The sequence below is a fragment of the Micropterus dolomieu genome, linkage group LG07 (genome assembly GCF_021292245.1).
Source record: "Micropterus dolomieu isolate WLL.071019.BEF.003 ecotype Adirondacks linkage group LG07, ASM2129224v1, whole genome shotgun sequence".
Taxonomy (NCBI): domain Eukaryota; kingdom Metazoa; phylum Chordata; class Actinopteri; order Centrarchiformes; family Centrarchidae; genus Micropterus; species Micropterus dolomieu.
Genome location: NC_060156.1, coordinates 19,702,985 through 19,724,455, shown reverse-complemented (window position 1 = coordinate 19,724,455; position 21,471 = coordinate 19,702,985). Strand labels below are relative to the sequence as shown.

Here is a 21,471-nt window from a genome sequence, read left to right as displayed (position 1 = left end):
TCTTCATGGTGCGTTAGGATTTCTATGGCAATCGGGGACTGAGACGCTCACATTTCAATGTGTCTGGTTGAAAAACACTAACTGCCATTAAATGAACTATAATCAAAGCTCAGGATGAACCCTCGACAGAAATGTGTGTTGCCACAAATACACCGTTGGCAGGTAGATGACACACGCTGTAGACTCTCTGGTTGCATTTGCCTGGAAAGAACTGAATTAATTCAGAAGGGAACAAGTACAAATTGAAACCTTTAAAAAAAATTTTTTTTTGAAATAGTTAAAAACACACACACACACACACACACACACACACACACACACACACACACACACGCACCACACATTTACAAATATTCTGAGCTTCCACGCCGCATCAATTAAGACACTTGACTCAGGTCAACCTGCAGGATGTTGGGAATGTAAAATGCACACCCTTAATCAGCACTGGAGTGCAAACAATTTCAAATACTAACGAAATTTTACAGCCCATGAAAAGAGTCACTTCAGCAGGCGTTCTGAGGCTTTTATAAAATGCAACAACTGTAGATTTGTTAAGTTGCATTGTGGGGGCTTTATCAATTTTATAGCTGTTCTCTAAGTATTTCTAAAAACACTTTATCTGCTGCTTCATTCAATGCATAAGCACTTGTGGGCCTCCTCTTGTTTTGTCCGTGGACTTTTATGGGGACAAGGGCCTAAAGAGTAGCCTGCTCTTGTAGGTCCTGTTTGGAAACAAGTGCTCAATGAATGTTACAAAATAAACACGATGAGAAATAACCAGAGACAGTTCCTTTGGCATTAAAAGGAGGGAGACTTAATAAAAGGAGTGAAGCAGTCACCCTTCAGTGAGAAACGCTTTGAAGTAGAACTTATTATCTGAGAAATACTTTTTGGTTGTCCTAACGACGCTGCTGAATGGGAAAGGCACTCCTTTGTCAGCGATTTGTTCTCCTTTAGTGGGATGCCCGTGGAAATCACTTACATGGGCCACCTTAACATACTGCCTGCAAATCAGTAACTGGCAGAGTCAGACATGCAGACGCCACTTTAGAGAGGACAAAGCAAAAAGTCGCAGTGAAAACGCCGCTGCTTCTCAATTGCGCCCTTTAAAGAGGTTGAATGATAATTTCTCTGACGAGCGTAGAACCAAAACAAATGCTGTCTTGTCAGACTTTACAAGCATTATCCATCTCCTGAATACTGTTGGCACAATGTGCACGAAAATGGCTTGTGAAGTGATCATTTTGGTCACAAAAGTTAAGAGGCTCTGTTAGAAGCGCAGGTCATTTGATCCGAGCACCTGCGCCTTGAACGGCAGTGTGCATGGCTCACCTTGATGGCAACAGAACAGTGTTCAGTTTTTTAGTTGTTGTTTTTTTTAAGGGGGAGGTAAAGAATTTTTTTTTAATTATTTAACTTTGGTTTGATCTTGTAAACAAGAAAGCAGGTGTATGGAGAAGAAATACCCATGCCTCCACCACAACCCTCCCCTCCACCCAGAAATCAAATATAGCCAAACAGCAGCACCTTGTGACAGTTTTGACACGTTTTTTCGCCCAGTCACAAAATGAAATCTCACTTTTCTTGTTCCTAAATATGACACGTGAATAATAACACCAATTGCTTGTTACACGGAAGCAAAGACCCCTGGAAATAAGAAATAGGGTGTGTGGGTAAATGGAGTAGAGCGTATTCGGTGTATTTATACCGATTTAGTAAAGCTACAGTCCAAATTGATGAGCATTCTAGTCAAATATAGGCCATGTTTCAGATGAAAATAGGTTTCAATTTATTTTTATGTTGCTTAATGTGGGTGGGCTAATAGTGAAAATCCCATCAGATTTTTATTGCCACTTTTCACTGCACCCTGTTCTGTAAATCCCCAAGAAAGGAGGGTTTTAACATATTAACTGTGCACTGTTAAACTTTGCTGTGAAGTTCAGCAATGATAAGAAATGTGTTGTTTTACAAAATAATTGCGAACTATAAACACATTTAAAGTCCAAATACTGATAGGCCTATTCAAATGCTTTAGCCTATGCGTCTTTGGCACAGAAGTAGGCTACACACCTGTTTTCTGCCCGAGTCTAAACTTTCTCACAGCGTGAAGTCTCCGTAGTTCACATTCTCCCTTTCTTTACAAACGCACGGTTTAACAGCCACATATTTGCTATCCAGGCATTTTGCCAGCGTTTTCCAAACTCCCTACCTGGCTACTGTCTTGTTTCATGAACAAGTCAGAAAACAACGCAGTCCCGTTGCTGTTGCACCTCTCCCGGTTGATTCGTGAGTCTCAACTCCAAGACTGCCTTCGGAGCTGTTTTTTTTTCTTTTCTTCTAATAGAAGCAGGCGCACAGACTCAGCTTTTATTCTGCTAGAGCAGCGAACAGTCAGTGTAGGTTTTACAGTACGTATGCAGTACAGCCTGCAGGGGACAATTCGGCAGCAAGTTCAAGGGGCGACTCAAAACTTCTGTATTTTTGAAGAAGGACTCATTCCCTCTGGTTTATGGATCTTGGAAGCTGGGGGTGAAACTCTAAATTCTTTGACCGGGTTTACACTCGGACTGTCGGACGTCTGCAGGGAGAATGTCGCTGCTCTCCAGCCCTACTTCAGCAGTTGTGGTTTCACCTATTAGCCCCGATGTCTTTCCCAAAGGAGTGCGAGAGTTAAACATCTGACAATGGGCACGCCGGGGGGTTACTCAACTGACCTGTACTTGGTTTTAGTTTCATAGGAACTTCATTAAATCAATTACCCAGTGAGCACATCATGATTTTTTTTTGTGATTTAATGACAAAAATGTTTTTTTTCCTTCATATGTTTAGCCTATTCTATAGAGCAACCTGAAAGCATGAGGGCTTTAGGCGCTTCTAAGATTAAATATAATCATAACCTGCACTGTGTTGTGAAGGAAAATGGTTTATTCTTGCTCTGACATTTAGACAGTGTTGTTTCTCACCTTCCATCTCAAGCTGAGTGGCACTAAGGTAGAATGCCAGCAGTCACAACAGCTTCTCATTGTTCTTCTGTTTGAGAGACCATCCTGGAAATAATTTGTGTTTTCAATGTAAAAAAAAAAAGAAATAAAAAAGGAAAAAAATTAATGTAAATGAACAGAACAGACATTACTGTTCAGACAGAAATGAAAGACAAACTGTTTGGAAATTTGCAGTAAGGCTGGCCTCTATACATATTTACAATAGCCCTAAGAAACTGTGTTTTTAAAACTGCTATGATTTGTGTGTGAGATTAAATAAATTGAAAAAATACATACAGACTTGAATATCAAGTACATTTCTGACATTCAAATAATTATGTAATTGTAGTTTATAGTAAAAGTAGAAACATTTTCAGAAGAGAAATGCCTTAATGAGTTGACTGTATCTGAAATGACAGATCAGTGCAACACCAGTAGAGCCATAATTATAATTATTTTAATTTAATCTTTTAGGAATCGGGTTACTAAACTGATTTTCTACTTGTCACATGTATCACTGCTACTTTACATTCATGCACTGCAATTCAGAAGAGCATGATACATCACTCAGAAACTGACATAATATCTGGTGGCTCAGTAACATCTGTGGGGGTAGAGACTTGGTGCCGGTCCAAAGCCCCATCCCAGGACTGGGAGCCACTCCAAGGCAGTAGGTGAGGAGAGCAAGGTCGTCCACGGACAACCACATGAGCCAGGCCCTGCTACCTGGCCCTTATATAGTCCACCAGCCAGAAAGTAGAAACTAAAGTGCAGATAAGCGTGAGCATGCTGCCCCAGTAGTCTCTTACTGAATGACAGGGCTTTCCTAAAAGCCTCTAAATGCAGGATGTAGGCTTCAGCGTACTTGGAAACTGACGCGGTGGAGGGAAACAGTGAACTATATACTCCATCAAAGAGAACCAGATGGACTTTTTAGTTTAGGATATTTTGATTTGTGCCCAGGGATGATACTGCTTACAAGGTGCTTTAGACTGGAGTAAAAAAATCAGTTTCATCTCTGGAATATAAAGAACATCCTGTGTGACTCTAAGTTTTGGTTATTTTAAAATGAGCATTTTGTATTTTTTTAAGTACATAAGCAGAGACAAATGAAAATCTTTATCATATTGATCACAATAAACACTGCATTGCATTTGAGTCAATATAAGTACACAGTCTACTTTTCACCGGTTGTTATTTAGACATGCTGGTACTGACCTGGGACAAAAATACCAGATTGAGGCCTCTGGTGGTTTCTCTGTTATATATATATATATATATGTGTGTGTGTATATGTGTGTATAAAGAGATTATTTTCACCACCAGGATGCCCACTAATCAAATTTAAATCCATGTATCTACATTCCCTTTCAACTTAACATATCTAAAAAACCTATCTATGATTGATCAAAATGATTTCAAAAGCATAGTGCCAGTCCACCATTTTAATCCACCCCCATTCTTTGCCTGTCCTTTCTTACCATCACTTTCTCCATTGTGGGCAAAGATTGGTATCTGTGCTAGATTTGTGCAGAAGTATCATGCCTGCAACATCAGAGGGCTGGCCCTGAATGCATCTGGTTTTATTGCAGAAAAGGTCAGCATTTAGAGTGGGGAAAATCATTCTATCACAGCTGGGGAGAGGGGAGTAGGGTCAATCTTGGAAAAGAGAGAAGGTTGTGGACAGGTAAGGAGAGAGACTGGCACGACCAGACTGAACTCAAGAACCAGTCTTAGTAATTAAAAAAAAGACAAGCGGTTGTCTGTGCCAACAACAGAAAAGGGGTTGACTCCTGCTCTGCCCACAAATAAGTCTTCACAAAGTTGAGCCACTATAGGTTAATCGTGGGCAAACTGGTGAAGTTGGTTACCAATCATCCCCAGCTTCCAGTCTCACTGTAGGAGTTCTAATCCAATGTGATAAGCCAGTGCACTAGCAGTAAAGTATCCAGTGTAGAGGCACCACTGCCTCCTCAACCATGCAGAGCCAAGACCTCCCTCTGACTTCATGGAGGTGTCTGCGTGGATCCCAAACATCACAAGCCCCACACCCATTCTCTTTAACAGACTTGGGATTGGAAATGACAGATATGGCTCTGGATGGGAAGAAGAAAATGTGGTGTCTTGATGTTTCCAACTGACCTGGGATAAGCCAGAGCGGATATATGGCTGGATAGGCAATGAGATTGAGATATGGGGTCTCCATCTGACCGATGGCTTCAAAGAGATGTGCTGTTGGTCTGCTGAGGCCTCAGATGAGGTTTAAGACATAAATGATTGAATGCCAAGATGACCTATGGTTTTAATGGTGTCCAGGAAGCAGCACTCCATCCACTTTTCCAACGTTTACTTTACTTTGTTCTGTGGAAATAACATTTGGCCCTCAATGGCGTTCAAGAAATTCTAATTCTAATAACTAATGTGAAACATGTTGAAACAAAGAAATCACAAGCGTCCACCTCATCTAAGGACATAAGCAGCACACTTACTAGACGGAGCTCTTTTTCTTGCTGTGAAGATACTGATGACAGCCATAATGTGTCTGGTTGTCCCACAGGACACTTAGCTCTGGACTGTCCCAATCACAAGACTAATCGTATAATTAGGCCAGCTCCATTGGGGATGGCCACCTTTTGGCCCTTTGCAGACACTTGCTATAGTAAATGACAACATACCTCACAAACTATGAAAGCTTATCCATCTTAGTGACACTAAACCTTGAGAGGTGGCAATATTTTATTAACATGACTGATAGGTCCCCACAAAACTAAAAACACAAGATATAACTTTCAAGAGGGCTGAATTGATCTCATAATTTGTTATAATTACATGTCCAGTGCTTCATCTGCTTAATTTTTATAACATTATTTATTTGTTTAAGTTTGTATTTAGATTTTATAACATATATTTGAGGATAAACCGTTTTCTCTTGGTTGTGAGAAGATAAGCCAGCAGATTATGTATTCATTACTTCAGTGGGAGGCTGCAGAGTGGTGCTTTTATATCAGAAGTGAGGAGAAATGCAAGGGCCCCTCCCCTGTACAGACACGGAGAGTCCTTATTTCCCTACTACAGCCCCTCCTTACCTTTTCAGCATGGTGATGCACATCATTATCGTTGTCAAAAGTTGTGCGCGGAGTACGAACTCTCTGTGATGGGGGCTGTGGCAGGCGCTGCCCGGGGGGGTGGGGCAGGAGGAGGAGGGGTGACGCGCAGGTGTCGGTGCTTCAATTCTGACCGGCCGTGGCGAGGTTAGGACACCTCTCCATCCAGGAGGGCCCCATAGGCGCCCTCATTACGCAGTCCCCTGTAGCAATGAGCGGCGTGCGCATGGAGAGGAGAGGTGCGATTCCTTACGCTCAAAGTCTACCTCTCCCACCTGGCCTCTGTCTGTCTGTCATAGCTCCTATAGTGAAGACCCCCAATCTGAATTATAATAAGCATAATAACAACCCTGTGGTTGCAGGAAAAGTGAAAGGGTATTGGTAAAGACGAATTATTAGAGCCAGTTAGGCAAGCATCAATTTCACAACACCTCCGAGATGTCACATAAACTGAGAGTAATAAACGGAGTCATCACTTAAAAAGTTGTCTATCCCCGTGCTAATCCTCCTCTGAGCTCATTTTTTTCACTTGTAACTGTATCTGCTGCAACGAGAGTTTTTAAAAAAAAATCGAAATGTTTCCCACTTTTAACCTTTCTAGCGCAATCATTGCGACAGATATCCTATTCATATTTTATGATGCACGAATGAAGTTTCTCCAAACTTCCCCCGCCGCACACTGTGACCGAGATTCAAAGGGCAAGTGGTGCTTCATTAACCGTATCCCCATTTACTTTAGATCCCCCTGAGTCTCAGAGAGAGCGGATTAATGTCAATTACCTGTCATTTTGCAACACCTACAATACGTTATGTCGGCTCGGGCTCAATCACGTGTCGCCTCATACCTCACAAACACTTTAAAATAAGGAATTTGCGACAATTTAAAAAAAGAACAGAAAAAAACTTTAAATGCCAGTTATTATTTGAATTTCTCCCATTTGAAGAATTTTGATTAATCTCTTGTTTTCTGAGCTGCAGTCGATTATTTTACTCCAAATGTGGTTTACTATGAGAAAAATGTCAAGTAGCTATGAAAACCGTGGGAGAGGGGTTGGGCGTGTGATTAAAACTAAAGACTCAATGTTATCTGTTATTTTTTATAGCAGGACTAATCTGCTTAAGCCATTTAAACAAACAAGTAATTAGGCACACTTTAAATTACCAAACATTTTGTATAATTATTTCCTAAATCCCAATTAGCAAGACGTTTGGATTACAACAAAGTTTAAACTATTTAACAAGACGAATAGACTAACCATACTTATGTACTATGTTTCAATAAAGATTCTTCTCTGATAAAAAACTAATAAGTGTCACCAGCTCAATAGACGTGATCTCCCTCCTAAGACCTGAAATAATAGGCTGCTATGCGTGATGACCGTACTAAACAAGAAGCCATGAGTACTGGACAAAGAAAACACCATCCAGCTCGAGGACCAATGAGGGGTTTCTTTCACTTTTCAATCACTCCTAGTTGTGCCCGGGATTAAGAGAGGGCTCTTGACTCTCTCTTTCACACAAAACCAAGAGTGCTTGTCAGCAACTTGAAGGAAAAAAGAAGAGAATAATACGTGAGTCCAAGGTTATCGTGTTTAATTGGATTAGATGGTGTCATATTGAAGTCCGGAGCATGACAAACTAGAGATAGACGCAAAAACGGCTGGGATTTATATATCTTTGTCCCGCTTGGGGAATATTTGATAAAACAAATACAATATTAAATAAAGTTTATTTGCTATTTTATTTTGATGGAAAATTACTTATAGCCCAACATATCCCAAATCATGCATAGAAATAGAGCCTGTCTTGGTGTGCCTCAATAAAAAAAGAAGTAAAACACGCAGAGAACTGTGGCGCTGGAGAGGTTTATATTGTCGGGATTGTGTTGTTGGCTGTGTGCTGCGCTCATCTGTGCGTCAAGCGGCGGCGGCAATAACAAGGTGCGCGCAGCTGTGTGTGCAGGTGCGCGGCCTCCACCTGCTCAACGGCACAGAGAGCGAGAGTGAGGGGAAAGAAAAGATTGAAAGCGGGGGAGGGGGGCAGCGAGAGAGGGAGAGACGGGTGCAGATCAAAAGCTCCGTTTTCGATTGAGTAGAAAAATGGGAAATTATCACCAAATTCTTATCAGTTTTATCAGCCTTTAAATGCGCAAAGGCAATACTTGTAACAAAGGGAATACATTACATGGTCAAACGTTTAAAAAGGAACAGCACAAACGGAATATTTGGCTATAAACGTTGAACTTTGAAGCCTGAAGATGAGTGCATCTCAAAAGTTCAAAGTGTCCCGGAAAGTCGTCTGGCGTTGCGCACCATTTAATTAAAAAAACAAACGTATCTATGAATCAAAATAAATGTGAGGCTCGACGAAGCCACTGTGAAAGCATTTATAGAAGATCTTTGGATATTGATACCGTCCAGGTAAACGCGGTACAACAAAGAGACAGAGAGCAGGGCGAGATCAGAGGGGCACCCGCACCGGATATATTTGCCGGAAAAGTTATGTCACCCAGTCGAATGTTTCTGCCTATATGTCCCGGAGAGTGTTTAATCACGTGTTCAGTGGAAGAAAAATATGCAACCCATCATTCATCTGGCATCGGGGTAACATTTTATTACCTAATTAGCTTTTAGAGGCAGATGTGAGGTTTGATCTCCGTTCCTGTCGATATGGCCGCAGACCTGCTCATTTTATGAGGTGCCGGTACTTTTTTTCTCCTGCCTTGAACTGTCTGTGTCGGTCGTGTAAAACTTTCTGTTGGTCTGTCTTGTCTGGTGCATTCAGGGACAACAAAGAATAACAAATAAACAAACAAACAAACAAACAAGAGACACGACCTGGTCTAGATGAGGTGCAGCTCCATCGTTTAATTAAAGTGGGGATGTTGTGCGTAAATTGAGACATAAAAAATACTTATACCATCCCACTTAAGTCGTGAAAAAAAAAAAACATTCTGACAAACATTACAGGTTATGGTTTATACTCAATCCTTTACATGCAAATATGCTGCTGTAAAAAAAAAAAATAGGCTAGGAATAAAAGAATAAACTTGTACTGCAGTGAAGTCAGCTGCCAGAGGAACCCTAAAAGTCAGATCTGACGACAGATGGACACTTGAGGTAAAAAACGAAAAAGTTGCAGAGACTTTTTGTGGCTCTGTAACGAGTAGAGTCTCATTACCATGTCACCCCTCCTCCCCCCCTCCTCCTCCCCGACACCCTTCCTCACTCCTGGCAACAGCAGACAAAGCGGGCGCATTTTAGTGGTCTCCGCCGGGGCCGGTCAGCCTTTGATCTGAGCCCGTTTAAGGAGAAGGGAGTCTGGGTTGAGTCAGGCCAAGAGGAGGGCTGTGGAGGAAGGTAAAGTCACCTAAAAATATTTTTACCTACAACACACTTCCTAATTTGCAGAGAAGGCAACACCTCTAGGTTAAGATGTTTCCGGCCTGAAAGTCCGTTTCATTTCTGTTAATAGGCGACATTATTTGCAGATTATCTGAACCGCCATGTAAACACAACTCGGGTAGCCTGGACGCTAAGGGAAACGGAACACCAAGAACTAAACTCTATTAGTATGACGGGCCTTCAAATATAGAGGCCTTAACAAGTTTGGTAGGTTAATTAAATAGAGACAGACGCCTCCCCGCCCATGACCTTTAGGATAGACCTATAGTAGGCAGGGTGCAGCTACAGCACCACAATATGAATATACCTGTCTGCTGATGTGAATGAAATATAGTCCAAATTGACCTGCAGTGGCAAAAAAAAAAAAAAAAAAAACCCAACTCCACTCCACTCATATGAACAAGATGATATTTATTTAGTTTAGAAACGTAATATTATTTAGTTTTGCCTTCTAAGGGTGTACTGCATCAAAAAGATTTGTCACAATATAAAGGTGGTGGTGGTAGTGGTGGGGGTTGGGATTTAACATCTCTGATCCTGATTCGTGCCACGCCGCCAATCCGTCCCGTCGGACTGTCTTGCTGACAGGGACACTCGGACAAAAGGTCTCAAATGAAGTTAGTAATGGTCCACATATGCCAGATCACTCAGGCAGCACAGACAGGCCGCCGTGAATTTCGTATCATGCAAACGCAATGGGGAAAAAAAGGAGGCTGGACTTGCGCCTGTCAGCAGTGGGGAAATAAAAGGCTCTGCGTTGAACAAAAACCACTGACTGTTTTTTGAGGTTTCTGTAGGGAAATATCAAAGAAATATTTCTCTAACATACTTTGCATTCAGAATAAAGTAGCTAAATAATAAATAAACACAGCATAGCTACTCACCTGTCAGTGCAATATATAAAATGACATGAAAACTATAGAAGCTTTCCATTAACAGATCATGCTTTTAAATTACAGCACAGTTTTTGGCCGGTTCGTTCAAAAAAGTATTTACTCTTAAATTACATTTCAAAAAGGTGCAATGAGTTTTCTTGCAGCTGAATAATTTCATCTGTATTTTCAAATTCTGCAGTCCCACAATTCTTATTCAAGAAACAAGTAAAATAACATTAATTTTAATCAGTATTCTTGAAATCACTAATTGATAAGGGTGGGGAACATTTTGTTGTCTGAGACTGATGTAATAGTTATGTCACAATGGCCTTTTGTAGCCACTGTAAAACTGTTGTAATTTATTTAAACAATATTCCTAAATATTGAAACAGAGTTAATTAGCTCAAACTAAATGTTTTATGTTGATCAGCTCTGCACACGTGATATTTTAAGCCATTTTAGCTAATAGGTTTGCACTTCTCAAACTGCGCTGCAGCAACAATAACGAGGTATTTTATTGCTTTAGAATAATCTTTTGCTGCAATTACTTTGTCATACATTGTCATTAGAAGTCTATTAAAACATCAAGTCATTATTTGGGCATCCCCGGGCGGGGAATTAGAATAAAACCATCGTTGCCACACGGGTCCCATTTAGATTAATGGAAAAATATGTAAAACATTTCGTTTTAATTTTCCTCTGACAGTGTTTTGCATACATGCATTTTCCCCGCCTGCGCTGTCCCTCATAATTTATGAAAGCAATCTCGACCAACACATTACTGGCCTATGAAATACTGCTTGCAGCCTAATTGATTCCCGTCACAATTTTGTAAGGTTATAATCGTGTTAATTGTAATTTACTCTCTCGGGGAATACCGGAGAGATGTATTTAAATAAAACTGCTGAGCGGACTCAGAAGATTATATCAGTTCCACACATAATAGAAATGTCATGTAGAATTACACAGCGGAGGCAGACAGGGATGCATTCCTCTAATCAACAGAGATGTCAGTGAAACCTTTTGCTTTCTCATTCCCAAATGTTATTGAATTGCACTGATAGCAGAGCAAAAAGAAGCTCCATATAGACTAAAGAACATTGTTTGTTTCACCTTTTATCAGAGAGGGGAAGGGCTGAGGAAAGTCTGGGTGTTAGTGGAAATATCACATAAGGATAATTAGATTGAGTGAAAAAAATAGTACAGGCCTGTGAGGCATCCAAACACTCAGAGGATGTTGTGTTTTGTTAAAATATAAACTGGCCATATCATTTCCTGATCATCCTCAGAAGAGTTGCCCTTTTTACTTTGTTCCTGCATGATGCCCTGTGGTTCTTCCTCTGCTTAGATATCTCCCTTCCTGTCTGTGGGGACACCTGTTGGTGCAGAGCAGCTTGGAAAAGCCGAGATGTCCCATTAGACTGGCCTCCTTCACCACTAAAGTCACCTGGTGAGCCTCTGTTGAACTCTGAGCGCTGGATATTCACAGCCATGTGTCTATGACTTTCTGTAGCTTGTTTTGCAGCTCTGCTGTATTCTGACTCAACAGGGTTAGTCGAGAACATTTACATTTGAGAGGACAGAATGTTAAAAATTAAAATGATCGTAAAGCTTTAAATGTTCTAACCTGAAAAAAAAAACACCTATACACTGGCAGTTTTCTTTAATTTTAACATCTACTGATGGAGACAATACATAAATCAAACTAGAAGGAGAAACTATCAAACCGTTAGGAACAGATCTTTATTTGTATTTTATTGTTTTAACAGGTAAAGGGACACATTTGCCTGCACTTTAACTAAGCATACAAGAACCAAAGTCGATTTTCATTCTGCAACTTTTTCTGCATTCATTTCAGATAGGATTGCAACAAGACTTGGCTGCAACAAATCATAAACTGAAGAAAGTTTAAAAAGTATCTCTAAGTTTGATCAGAATCCACATAGCCCATTTTAATGACATAATACAAAAGCAAGATACATTATGATTTAAGTGATCACTAGGCTACTCACAAGAAGAAACTTCTCCTTTATATGTTATACCATTTAAGTTGACCGAGTTCAAGAGATATCTTGTCCAACATGTTTTTTAAAGCTCTGCAAAGCCTCACAAAATGGCTCTTCCCAAATCATGTGTGCGGATTTATTTAATGAAAGTCATACATAATAGCAGTTTTGTCCACCAACCTCGTGGTATAATAGTAGATTGGGTGAAAACAAACAAACAAGCTGAATGTGAATTCCCGGCAAAAAAAGTGAACCAGCGGTGCGAGAAATATGTGGCCAAATGCCAAAGAGACAGCTTACTGTTTGGGTCTTTGGCTGGGTGCAGGAGTGGTTTCGATCTTTTTGTCTGGCCTGGCACAGACCACAGTCCTGCCCCAGACACAATAGCTCATACAGTATGAGAGAGAGAGGGAGCGAGAGAGATGTGTGGATGAGGTGGGGTATGGTGCCTTTCATTACCATGGTCACCAATGGCACTATTAACCATTCAACTCCCCCCCAATTATCCTCCCATCCACAGTCAGAGAGACAAAGCCTCGGTCCTGGTCTGCTGGAGCAACATGGCCACTAATCTGTCTCACTCTAACATCACACCCACTTCACTGTCTCTGGATGTCAGATGTGCACCAGCTTTTTATTTGTGACAATACAACAAATGACTTTACTGAACTTGTTTGGGAGTTTGGGGGATTTCTTTTAGAAATGTGACAATTTATAACTGTGGATAAGTTAAATCGTTTTTGAAGATGCTGAAAAAAAGGTGAACTTCACCTAGAAACAATATCTGAAAATCTGAGCTAAACTCTGTGTTAAATAAGAGATCAGGTGAAGAATACTGCCGCAGCATGTGCATGTATGCAGTGTTTATTTTTCGTACAGGTCATGGCGTGTCTGACGCCACATGCCTTCTCCATCAAGACCACAGGCTCACAAGCTGCCACAGAGCAAGCTGCGTGTCTTCACTAAGGAGACGGACACAAAAAAGCTAAATCGTGAGCTTACGCACATCCATCTGCGATTTTTTTAAGCGAGCAAGACTTTGATGTTTGTCAGTCAGGCCCTGGGGAGGGGACTGAGGCCTGACTGGAAGACTGGGGCCTAATGAAAAGATCCAAAAATGTGGCTTGTTGTGTTTGTTTACCCTTTTGCCCAGCAGCTTGGACGGTGGAGATAGGAGAGCATTCATCATGACCTAGGAGAGATGGAAGGCATGGGGACGCACACTGGAGAATGGCCTGATGGTGCACGCACTGCAGTGTGCCAAGAAAGTGCCCACAAAGGGCAATAATCCTCGACACTCAGTTTTTAAGATGCAGATATCTGCTGATGCTCCTTGCCACGTGCAGATTTTATATCGCTGAAAAAATCTGAGGTTATATTTAAACATAAACTGGACCTATTCAGCAAAAGTAAAACTTCACCCCAAAAGTCATGACAGTCAAAACATTTTAACAATTTTTAATAAACTTACATTTAAAACAAACCACAATTTACACTATCAGGCAACAGTTCCTAAGATTTTCAAGAGCTATTTTTGTCCTGAAACCTGCAACACGTCCAGTTTCCTTTGACCTTTCCTGTCAGGGTTTAGACGTGTGGTTCCTGACATTTCTCCTCACCAGTGTTATTTCTCTGGCACCACGGCGGAGAGCGTTATGATGTTCTGTGCCTGCTTCACCGAGGGCATGTCAATCATGCTGCCACAGAAGGTGAACGCACCCTGAACAGGTTGACAACAGAAACGAGAGCAGAAAGTAAAACATTAGACCAGATGGACACAGTAAACTTTAAACGATCTCAGATGACCGATGACGTTTACAGATGCAGGAAGTAGATAACTGTATGAAAAACACATCATGCCACTTTATGAGAGCCATCATAATATGTGTTTTATGTGCATGGAGATGTGGCTTAAATTTTTTTTCCCCGACTTTTAAGGCTGTTTTTAATCTGGAATAATTAACAGTAAACAAAGTAATAAATTACAGCAAACAGGATGTTTCAGAAAATGTAACTCAATAAAGAACATTTGTGAATTATACCTTTATAATTTAAATTAATTTAAAATAAACTTTATTATATCTTTTGGTATAAAATACTACTTTAAAAGATCTCCAAGAAACCTCAAGTCAGAAACATGCAGTCAATAGCTGAAGGTGAGAATTATGAAAAACAAGCACCTGTCGTGTTGCAAGACAAAGGGACTGACCCTGCTTGCTGTTCAAACCCTCACTCACACACAGAGAGAAACACACACACACACACACACACACACACACCATGGCAGAGGGATGGGTAGGATATGAATCCCTCGGGCAATGCTTAGTAGGAGCAGCCCTGGCAGGGAGAGAGGTGTGGGCAGATTGTGTATTACCTCAGCAGATAGCCCACAGAGCTCAACACACAGGATCCAACCATGCACTAAATTAGGAACAATAATATTGTACACTTAATTGGCCGAGCCCCCCTCCCCTGTCTCCTATGTTGTCTCTGAGAGTCACCCAGGGGTGTACAGTATGTATTCTCTGGAACTACAGAGGTGTGTGAGAGGGTACACAAAGGATCAGTCAGACACACAGTCACAGATAATGTGGCATGCTGGAGACATCCATTTCATAGCAGTTTCATATAAAAAAACAAAACACCCTTGGTTTGCCCTAGAAAGAAATTATAAAAAAAAAAAATGTTTTTTGAAATCAGTAAAGCTTTCAACTGATTTTGGAAAAAAAATGTTTGGTTTAAAAAACAGAGTGAGAAAATTACTGGAAATATCCAGTGAACAAACATGGTAAGAGCAAGAACATTTAAGGAGCATAAGGAGGAGCAAGAGCAATAGGCATTTGCATACAAAATTGATTTCTAGGTAAATAATAAACCATGTTTCAAGTGAGACATATTTATATAGAACTCCTTTGTAGTATAAAATGTCTGGCTACACTCCTAAATTGTGTCAGCAATGAATGTGGTTTGCAACTATAGACCAAAACACTGAACTATGAAAGAGAGATTAAAATAATTTTTTAAAACTGTAAAATAATGTCATTTTACTTTTGGCAGAGGAAGTTAACGTTACCTTTCCCTCCTTCTGGTGTTGGTCAAAAGCAGTAATGAGCTCTTTTGCCCACTGGACTCTGTCTTGACTGGGAGAGAACTCTTCCTGCACTGCCTGGATCTGCCCTGGGTGGATAACCTGCTTACCTGCGCACACGCACGCGCGCGCACACCCGTACGCACGCACGCACACACCCGTACGCACACACGCACACACACACACACACACACACACAAAAGAGAGTGAGTGAAATATGCTAATGATAACAGCAGGCTGGATGTGGCTTTAGATAAAATTATATACAAGAGCCATTTGTGCTTTCAAACAATGCTTTTACTTTTTGGCACACAGCTATCAATCAACACAATTATTGCCAATTACCCTATCTGATTATAACAACAATTGTTTTTAAAAAAAAATTATGAAAACTGTTGCCCAAACAGCTGTACGGAACTGGAAAAAGATGGAAATGCAGCTGGCACTATTCCTGTGGGAGAGGAAAGCCAACACTGAGAGACAGAAGACTAAATAATGTGTGTTTATGTGTCAGTATGTCCTATGGCACTGAGGAGAGTCAGATGGCTAGCACGGGACCAGAGGATGCTGTGCATCAACACACAGACATACATACATCCTTACTAAACATTATTCTGTTGTTGAACTGCTAAATGTGAAGAAAATCCTTGTCTTGTCTATGAATAGATTTTATATTGCTTTACATTTCTATAAATGTTCCATGTCATCTTATATCCAACTGAAATACAAGCCTAACATGGAGTTAAGACTCTGTCTGACACAATCCCACCCCCCAATCTCTCTCAGTTAAATGTGGGCTAACGCCACAGACATAATCCCATGTACATTTGCAGATCAAACTTGTAGTGATAAGTTAAGGTTATGAAACGTCTGGTGAGAACGACGGCTCAGCGGCAGCCAGCAGGAACTCGACACTTTAGGGCTTAGCTCTGTCGCCGACAACAAATCCTTCAAGGTGGCCGAGCGGGCAGGCAGCAAAAAATTTTGCCCAGGAGACATGAGGAGAGGCAAAAGGGGGAGAGAGGAGGAGAGGAGAGGAAAGGGGAGGAGAACCCACTCTCATCATCCTGCTTCGTTCACCCCAGTTAACCTCAGAAAGATACACACAGCAGTTATACAATCAACACAATGTAGTTGAAGGCTTGAACAATTACTGATGAGGGAACATAATTCATTAAATTGCAATTTGTGATTAATAGATACCTTTGAGGGAAGTGTGCACACACATTGGAAATGCATGTGTGTCTGTGTGTTTGTGCGAGGCGGAGGGACTGTAACTGCACATTTTCTGTTGGACAAACAGCCTGAGGTCTCTCCAGGGCCATGCTGGAGATGTGTATGAGTGTGTGTGTGTGTGTGTGTGTGTGTGTGTGTGTGTGTGTGTGTGTGTGTATGCATGCAATCTTTTATGTGTTTGTGTGTGTTCCTGTGCATTACTTTTTTCTGTAGTATTTTGGTTCTCCTACCTTTCCTTTTGAATATTGTGAATAGATGAAAACACCTGCGCGCGCGCGCGCGTGTGTGTGTGTGTGTGTGGTATATGCATGTATGTTGCGTTCTATAAGGAGCGAGGCATAAGGAGTTTGTGTCACCTCTTCTGCCACCTGTTTCGCAGCAGAGTTTCCACACTGAAATTGGCAGGCTTAAATATACTTCAAGAGGGTGTATCTTTGTGTGTGTGTGTGTGCACATGTGTGTCTGCGTAGTACAGTGGAATGACAGAGCGAAGAAACAGACAGGGTGACTAAGGTGCCCTCAGTTACAACCCATTGGTTCTCCTAAAATGCATCATTCATGCCCTCCAGCCAATCCCGGCCTGCCATGTGGTGCTAGCATCTAATTGGAGGATTGCTATTTAGCAAAGTGCTCTCAGGCGAATGATGGACAGGCACCTGGGGACAGAAGTGAAATGTGGTCCCTGAAAGCAGAGAATTTGCTGGAAACCTTTTCTATTTCTGGGAGGCAAATCTTTAGAAGGATCATCGAGTCTTAGCAGCAACATGTAGTTTACGGCACATAAAACAAGGTGCTTAAAAAGTGAAGATGCTGCACAATTAAATCTCCCAAATGAATGACCTCCCCACCCAACAGATTAGATATATGTCAAGGTATTGCAGAATGTTGCCTTCACACTGTCCTGTTTTCCATTAAGAAGCACCGGTTATTTGTGTTTCACCAGTGTGTTCTGTGCTCAGTGCTAATGGGTGCTGTATGCGGCTTAGGTACTGCCAAGGTCAATTACTGCACAGGTAGAGGCTTTTGGCTGCACCGTATTATTGCTTAAGCACACTCGGGCCAGTAATAGCCACTAACTAAGATTATACGGAGTGCCCATGGCTTGTAAGCCACTAATCCAGTGCTTTGAATGGTTCTGTTCCTTATCAAATCTAACAATTTATTCATCAACCGGCTGCTTCCACCACTAGCTTTTACATATTTCTTTTTTCTCCTACTGTTTAGACCTTAAGCTTTCTTTTATAAAATTCTATTTGCTAAAAAAGATTAGTTGAAAATCACTCTGATGTGCAAACAATTAAAAACAGATTATATTTGTAATATATGCATAGACTTGAGGGACCCTTGCGCTAAACATAATAGGTAACCTGCAAAAAGACAAAAGTTAAATTGTTCAGTAAAAAGGTCTAATTTATCTAAACAGAAAAGAAATGTGCACTTGGCTATAGCTATAAACATACCCCCTTCCCAAACACATACACTCAAAAAGTGAAAACTGACTAATTGCTGACATTGCTCTGTTCTATTCACCAATCTCACAATCAAAGACCAAAAATCTAAACATCACTACATAGGAAATAAAACATTATATTATGAGATTCAGTTGCGCCCCCCCTCCCAGTTTATGTGGACCACCACAGTAAATATATTTGGTGCAGCGAAGGAAGAATGACTGGAATATCCACTTTGGAACAGGCTGTCCTGCCTTCTGTGATATGTTACATGCAGTGTGCGGGGCACACACACATTCTGAGAGCGTTGCCTGGTTACAGACACACACAGAGTGCTGTTAAAGTAGACGTTACCACTCTTTGCTAATAACGCCCTTTAATCATACTTGCACATACATGCACATTTGCATACACACACACACACACACACACACACACACACACACACACACACACGCACACAAAGCCATTGAAGGTGAGCACATCAAAAATGTCAGAAAAGCATTTAAGGACGGCAGCGTTGTTCACAATTCACTTCAGCAGAACCTAAAGTGCAAAAAATAAAAAAATAAGCAGGCAACTCTAACAAATGGTCATTTTGAGATGGTGTTCATTACAATGAACAATACAAGTACAACTAACTCATATATCTTATTCTCACAACGCAGGAAGAGCAAGACAGAGTAACAGTGGGAAGGAGGAGTGAAAAGTGAAATGCTGCTTGCAACAGGAATTTGAGGGAAGTGTGATACTGTGCCACAGGTATGAGCAAAGAATGTATAGGATGAAAATAAAGAACAACCACTGAACTGCAGAAATCATACGTATCTGGGGCGGACTGACATGATGAGGTCACGTCACTTGACGTGACCTTTGTTAATGAGACAGGGGTAAATTAAAGATCCAGATAGCAGGAACTTTACCTGTGAAGCCCATGAGAGCTCCCTCTCTGGCCTGTCGCCTCAGCCCCTTTACATCTTTGTAGTCAATGTAGACCAGGTCGATGGCCTGCAGCCCAAACGCTTTGGTGGTCACAACCACCTTCTGCCTCGCGTAAAGTAGCTCCATGGCGTCTTTAGTTCGTGTGGCACCTAGAGAACAAAATATAGGGGTACAGATACATGTAGGTCAAACGTCAGTTAAGATCTCAGAGAGAGGCAGGTGGACAAGCAAGTAAATCAGATGGGCAGAGGAGGTGGGATGGTGAGTGACAGCGACAGGAGCCAGGACAGCAGTTACACTGATATACAGTATGTCAATATCTTGATCTACTTTAGTGAGTTAGTGTTTCATATCTAATTACACGGTTAAATGTGAATTTCACTTTACGGCAGACTAGCAAACCTTCCTAAACATGAGTTAAAATCTTTTGCTCTAGATTTTGCTCAAACATCCAGTTTACTGTATGTCATAATAAAAGTGAAATACCTTTCTTTAAGTGGTTGCCTGGTGTACGTTAATTCATGTCAGGACACATTAAAAAGAGAATGGATCAGCAGTTCAACCACTGTTCCTTGAGTTTCATTACCTGTTAAGTTTCTCTTTCAAAACAGACCTAACCATGGATTCAACTGACGCCAAATACAGGCAGAAGAAAATGTTTGGTGAATAAAGCATGGCGTATTGGAGAAGAGCTTTGCGATGTGTTTTAATTTTGATGTACTTGTGGTAAGTGGCCATAGGCTACCTGTAATCTTACACTCTGAGGTGTCCTGATACAGAAGATAATGGACTATGTAGAGGAAATGGGTCTTCACTTCCATGTCATTCATTATTTGTGAAATATCGGGACAGCTCATTTTGTACTCACATATCACACATCCACATAAGGGAAGTGGCCTGTCAGACATGCTTTTACAGACAGGCAATTAAACTTTTGGATTTTTACAATGCAGTATAACCTGACGTTCTCTCTCCACCACAAATTCAGAAAAAGAAAAAGTGAATAGCACATTTGTGTGGCCAACAAAGAGTCAGAATGTAAGCAGAAGGTGTGATGGCTACCTATGCTGGCACAGAAGTCATCAGAGCCAAACACCACGCCATCATGGAGGAGACCAGCCTTGGGAGCAAGTCGACGGATTTCCTCACACACTGCCTGGAAAGAATATATGATTATAACACAGGCTGACTAAAGTGACATGAGATGGAAGGAGGATAAATGTTGGACACAAATTCTACTCAGTAAATCTAAATATACACCAACATCCCAACGGTAGTTTAAATAATCTAGATTTCTGGGTTTCTTTTGCAGTAAAAAGCATTCAAAACAGTTTTCATCAGAATAAATTTTCTCTAAAGAATATACTAGTCAACACATTGTGAAAATCCTAACTTTAATTCCAGCTTCTTTTCCATAACGACTGATATTTTTGCACTAGCCACCTGCAGGTGCACATATTTTACATACTGTACATAAATGCAAATTAATGCAGCAAGGAGTAGTAGAGATGCCTCTTCACTCAACCCAAGACACTTAGCTAAGTAGTTCTGGATATCAAACCTCTTACTTTTTGAGTATTCTAAACTGCCACTGGATGAATAGTCGGATTTAGACTTCTCCTTTATTTTTTATATTTACCTTTATATTTCTCCTGATATAAAAGTTATTTTTGCTTGGGTTAGTTCTTGTATAGCTACTTTGTATTAAGACAACATTAATCGTTGATGCACGGAGAAGTTTGTTTATTGTGTTAAATGAAAACAAAAAGATTTAGCAAGAATCTTTGTTTATGTTTTTAAAAGAGATGCATGACACATGTCATTGCTAAGATAAGACTATTGGCAACAATTATTGTCGAATCAGGTAAGTGCAATAAAACATTTTTAAAACAATCTGGGATGTGATTGTCTGTGGTGGAGAGCGTGAAATAATAAGAACACATCTCCTGCTTTTGTTGGCCTTCAAATTAATTTCACCACTAGCTGTGCCACAGCATTTCTTTTTTTTGCGCTTGTAACCCGGGGTTCAATCTGGGCAAAGATTCAGGGTGTTCTCAAGAAAGCACACAGAGGCACCCCCTGCCAACAAGACACACACATACACATTAACAACCACAAACAGTCACAGAATTAGAATGGAGAGCTAAAAGACAAATAAAAAGAAAGGACAGCTTGTCTCTCCCCAAATGCCCAAAAGCATGTCCTTTTCTCCATGTAGCTGAAGGTCGTGCTGTACTATAACAGGAACTGCTTGCCAAAATATCATTAAGAACTTTTCCACTATGATGATATTAAAACAATTCTAATTAAAAATGTCAGCGTGTCTGGGGAGGGATAGAGAGAGACGCACGCAGACAGAAAGAGAAAGGAAACCAAAAAAAAAA

The 21,471-nt window shown here is 40.8% G+C and overlaps 1 protein-coding gene across 2 annotated transcripts in view; it reads right to left on the bottom strand.

Annotated features, from left to right (window-relative positions):
* Window positions 1-12,088: 12,088 nt before the first annotated feature.
* The window catches only part of clybl (citrate lyase beta like), a 62,736-nt gene continuing 53,353 nt past the window's right edge, over window positions 12,089-21,471 (bottom strand). The window contains exons 5-8 of one of the 2 annotated variants that reach the window (XM_046053991.1): window positions 20,150-20,243; window positions 19,069-19,236; window positions 15,444-15,568; window positions 12,089-14,090 (exon numbers count right to left, since the gene is read on the bottom strand). In XM_046053991.1, coding sequence (XP_045909947.1) covers window positions 13,995-14,090; window positions 15,444-15,568; window positions 19,069-19,236; window positions 20,150-20,243 — 483 coding nt within the window. In that variant the 3' untranslated portion in view covers window positions 12,089-13,994. The remainder of the gene's footprint in view (window positions 14,091-15,443; window positions 15,569-19,068; window positions 19,237-20,149; window positions 20,244-21,471) is intronic. The other variant, XM_046053992.1, reaches the window with a different exon arrangement.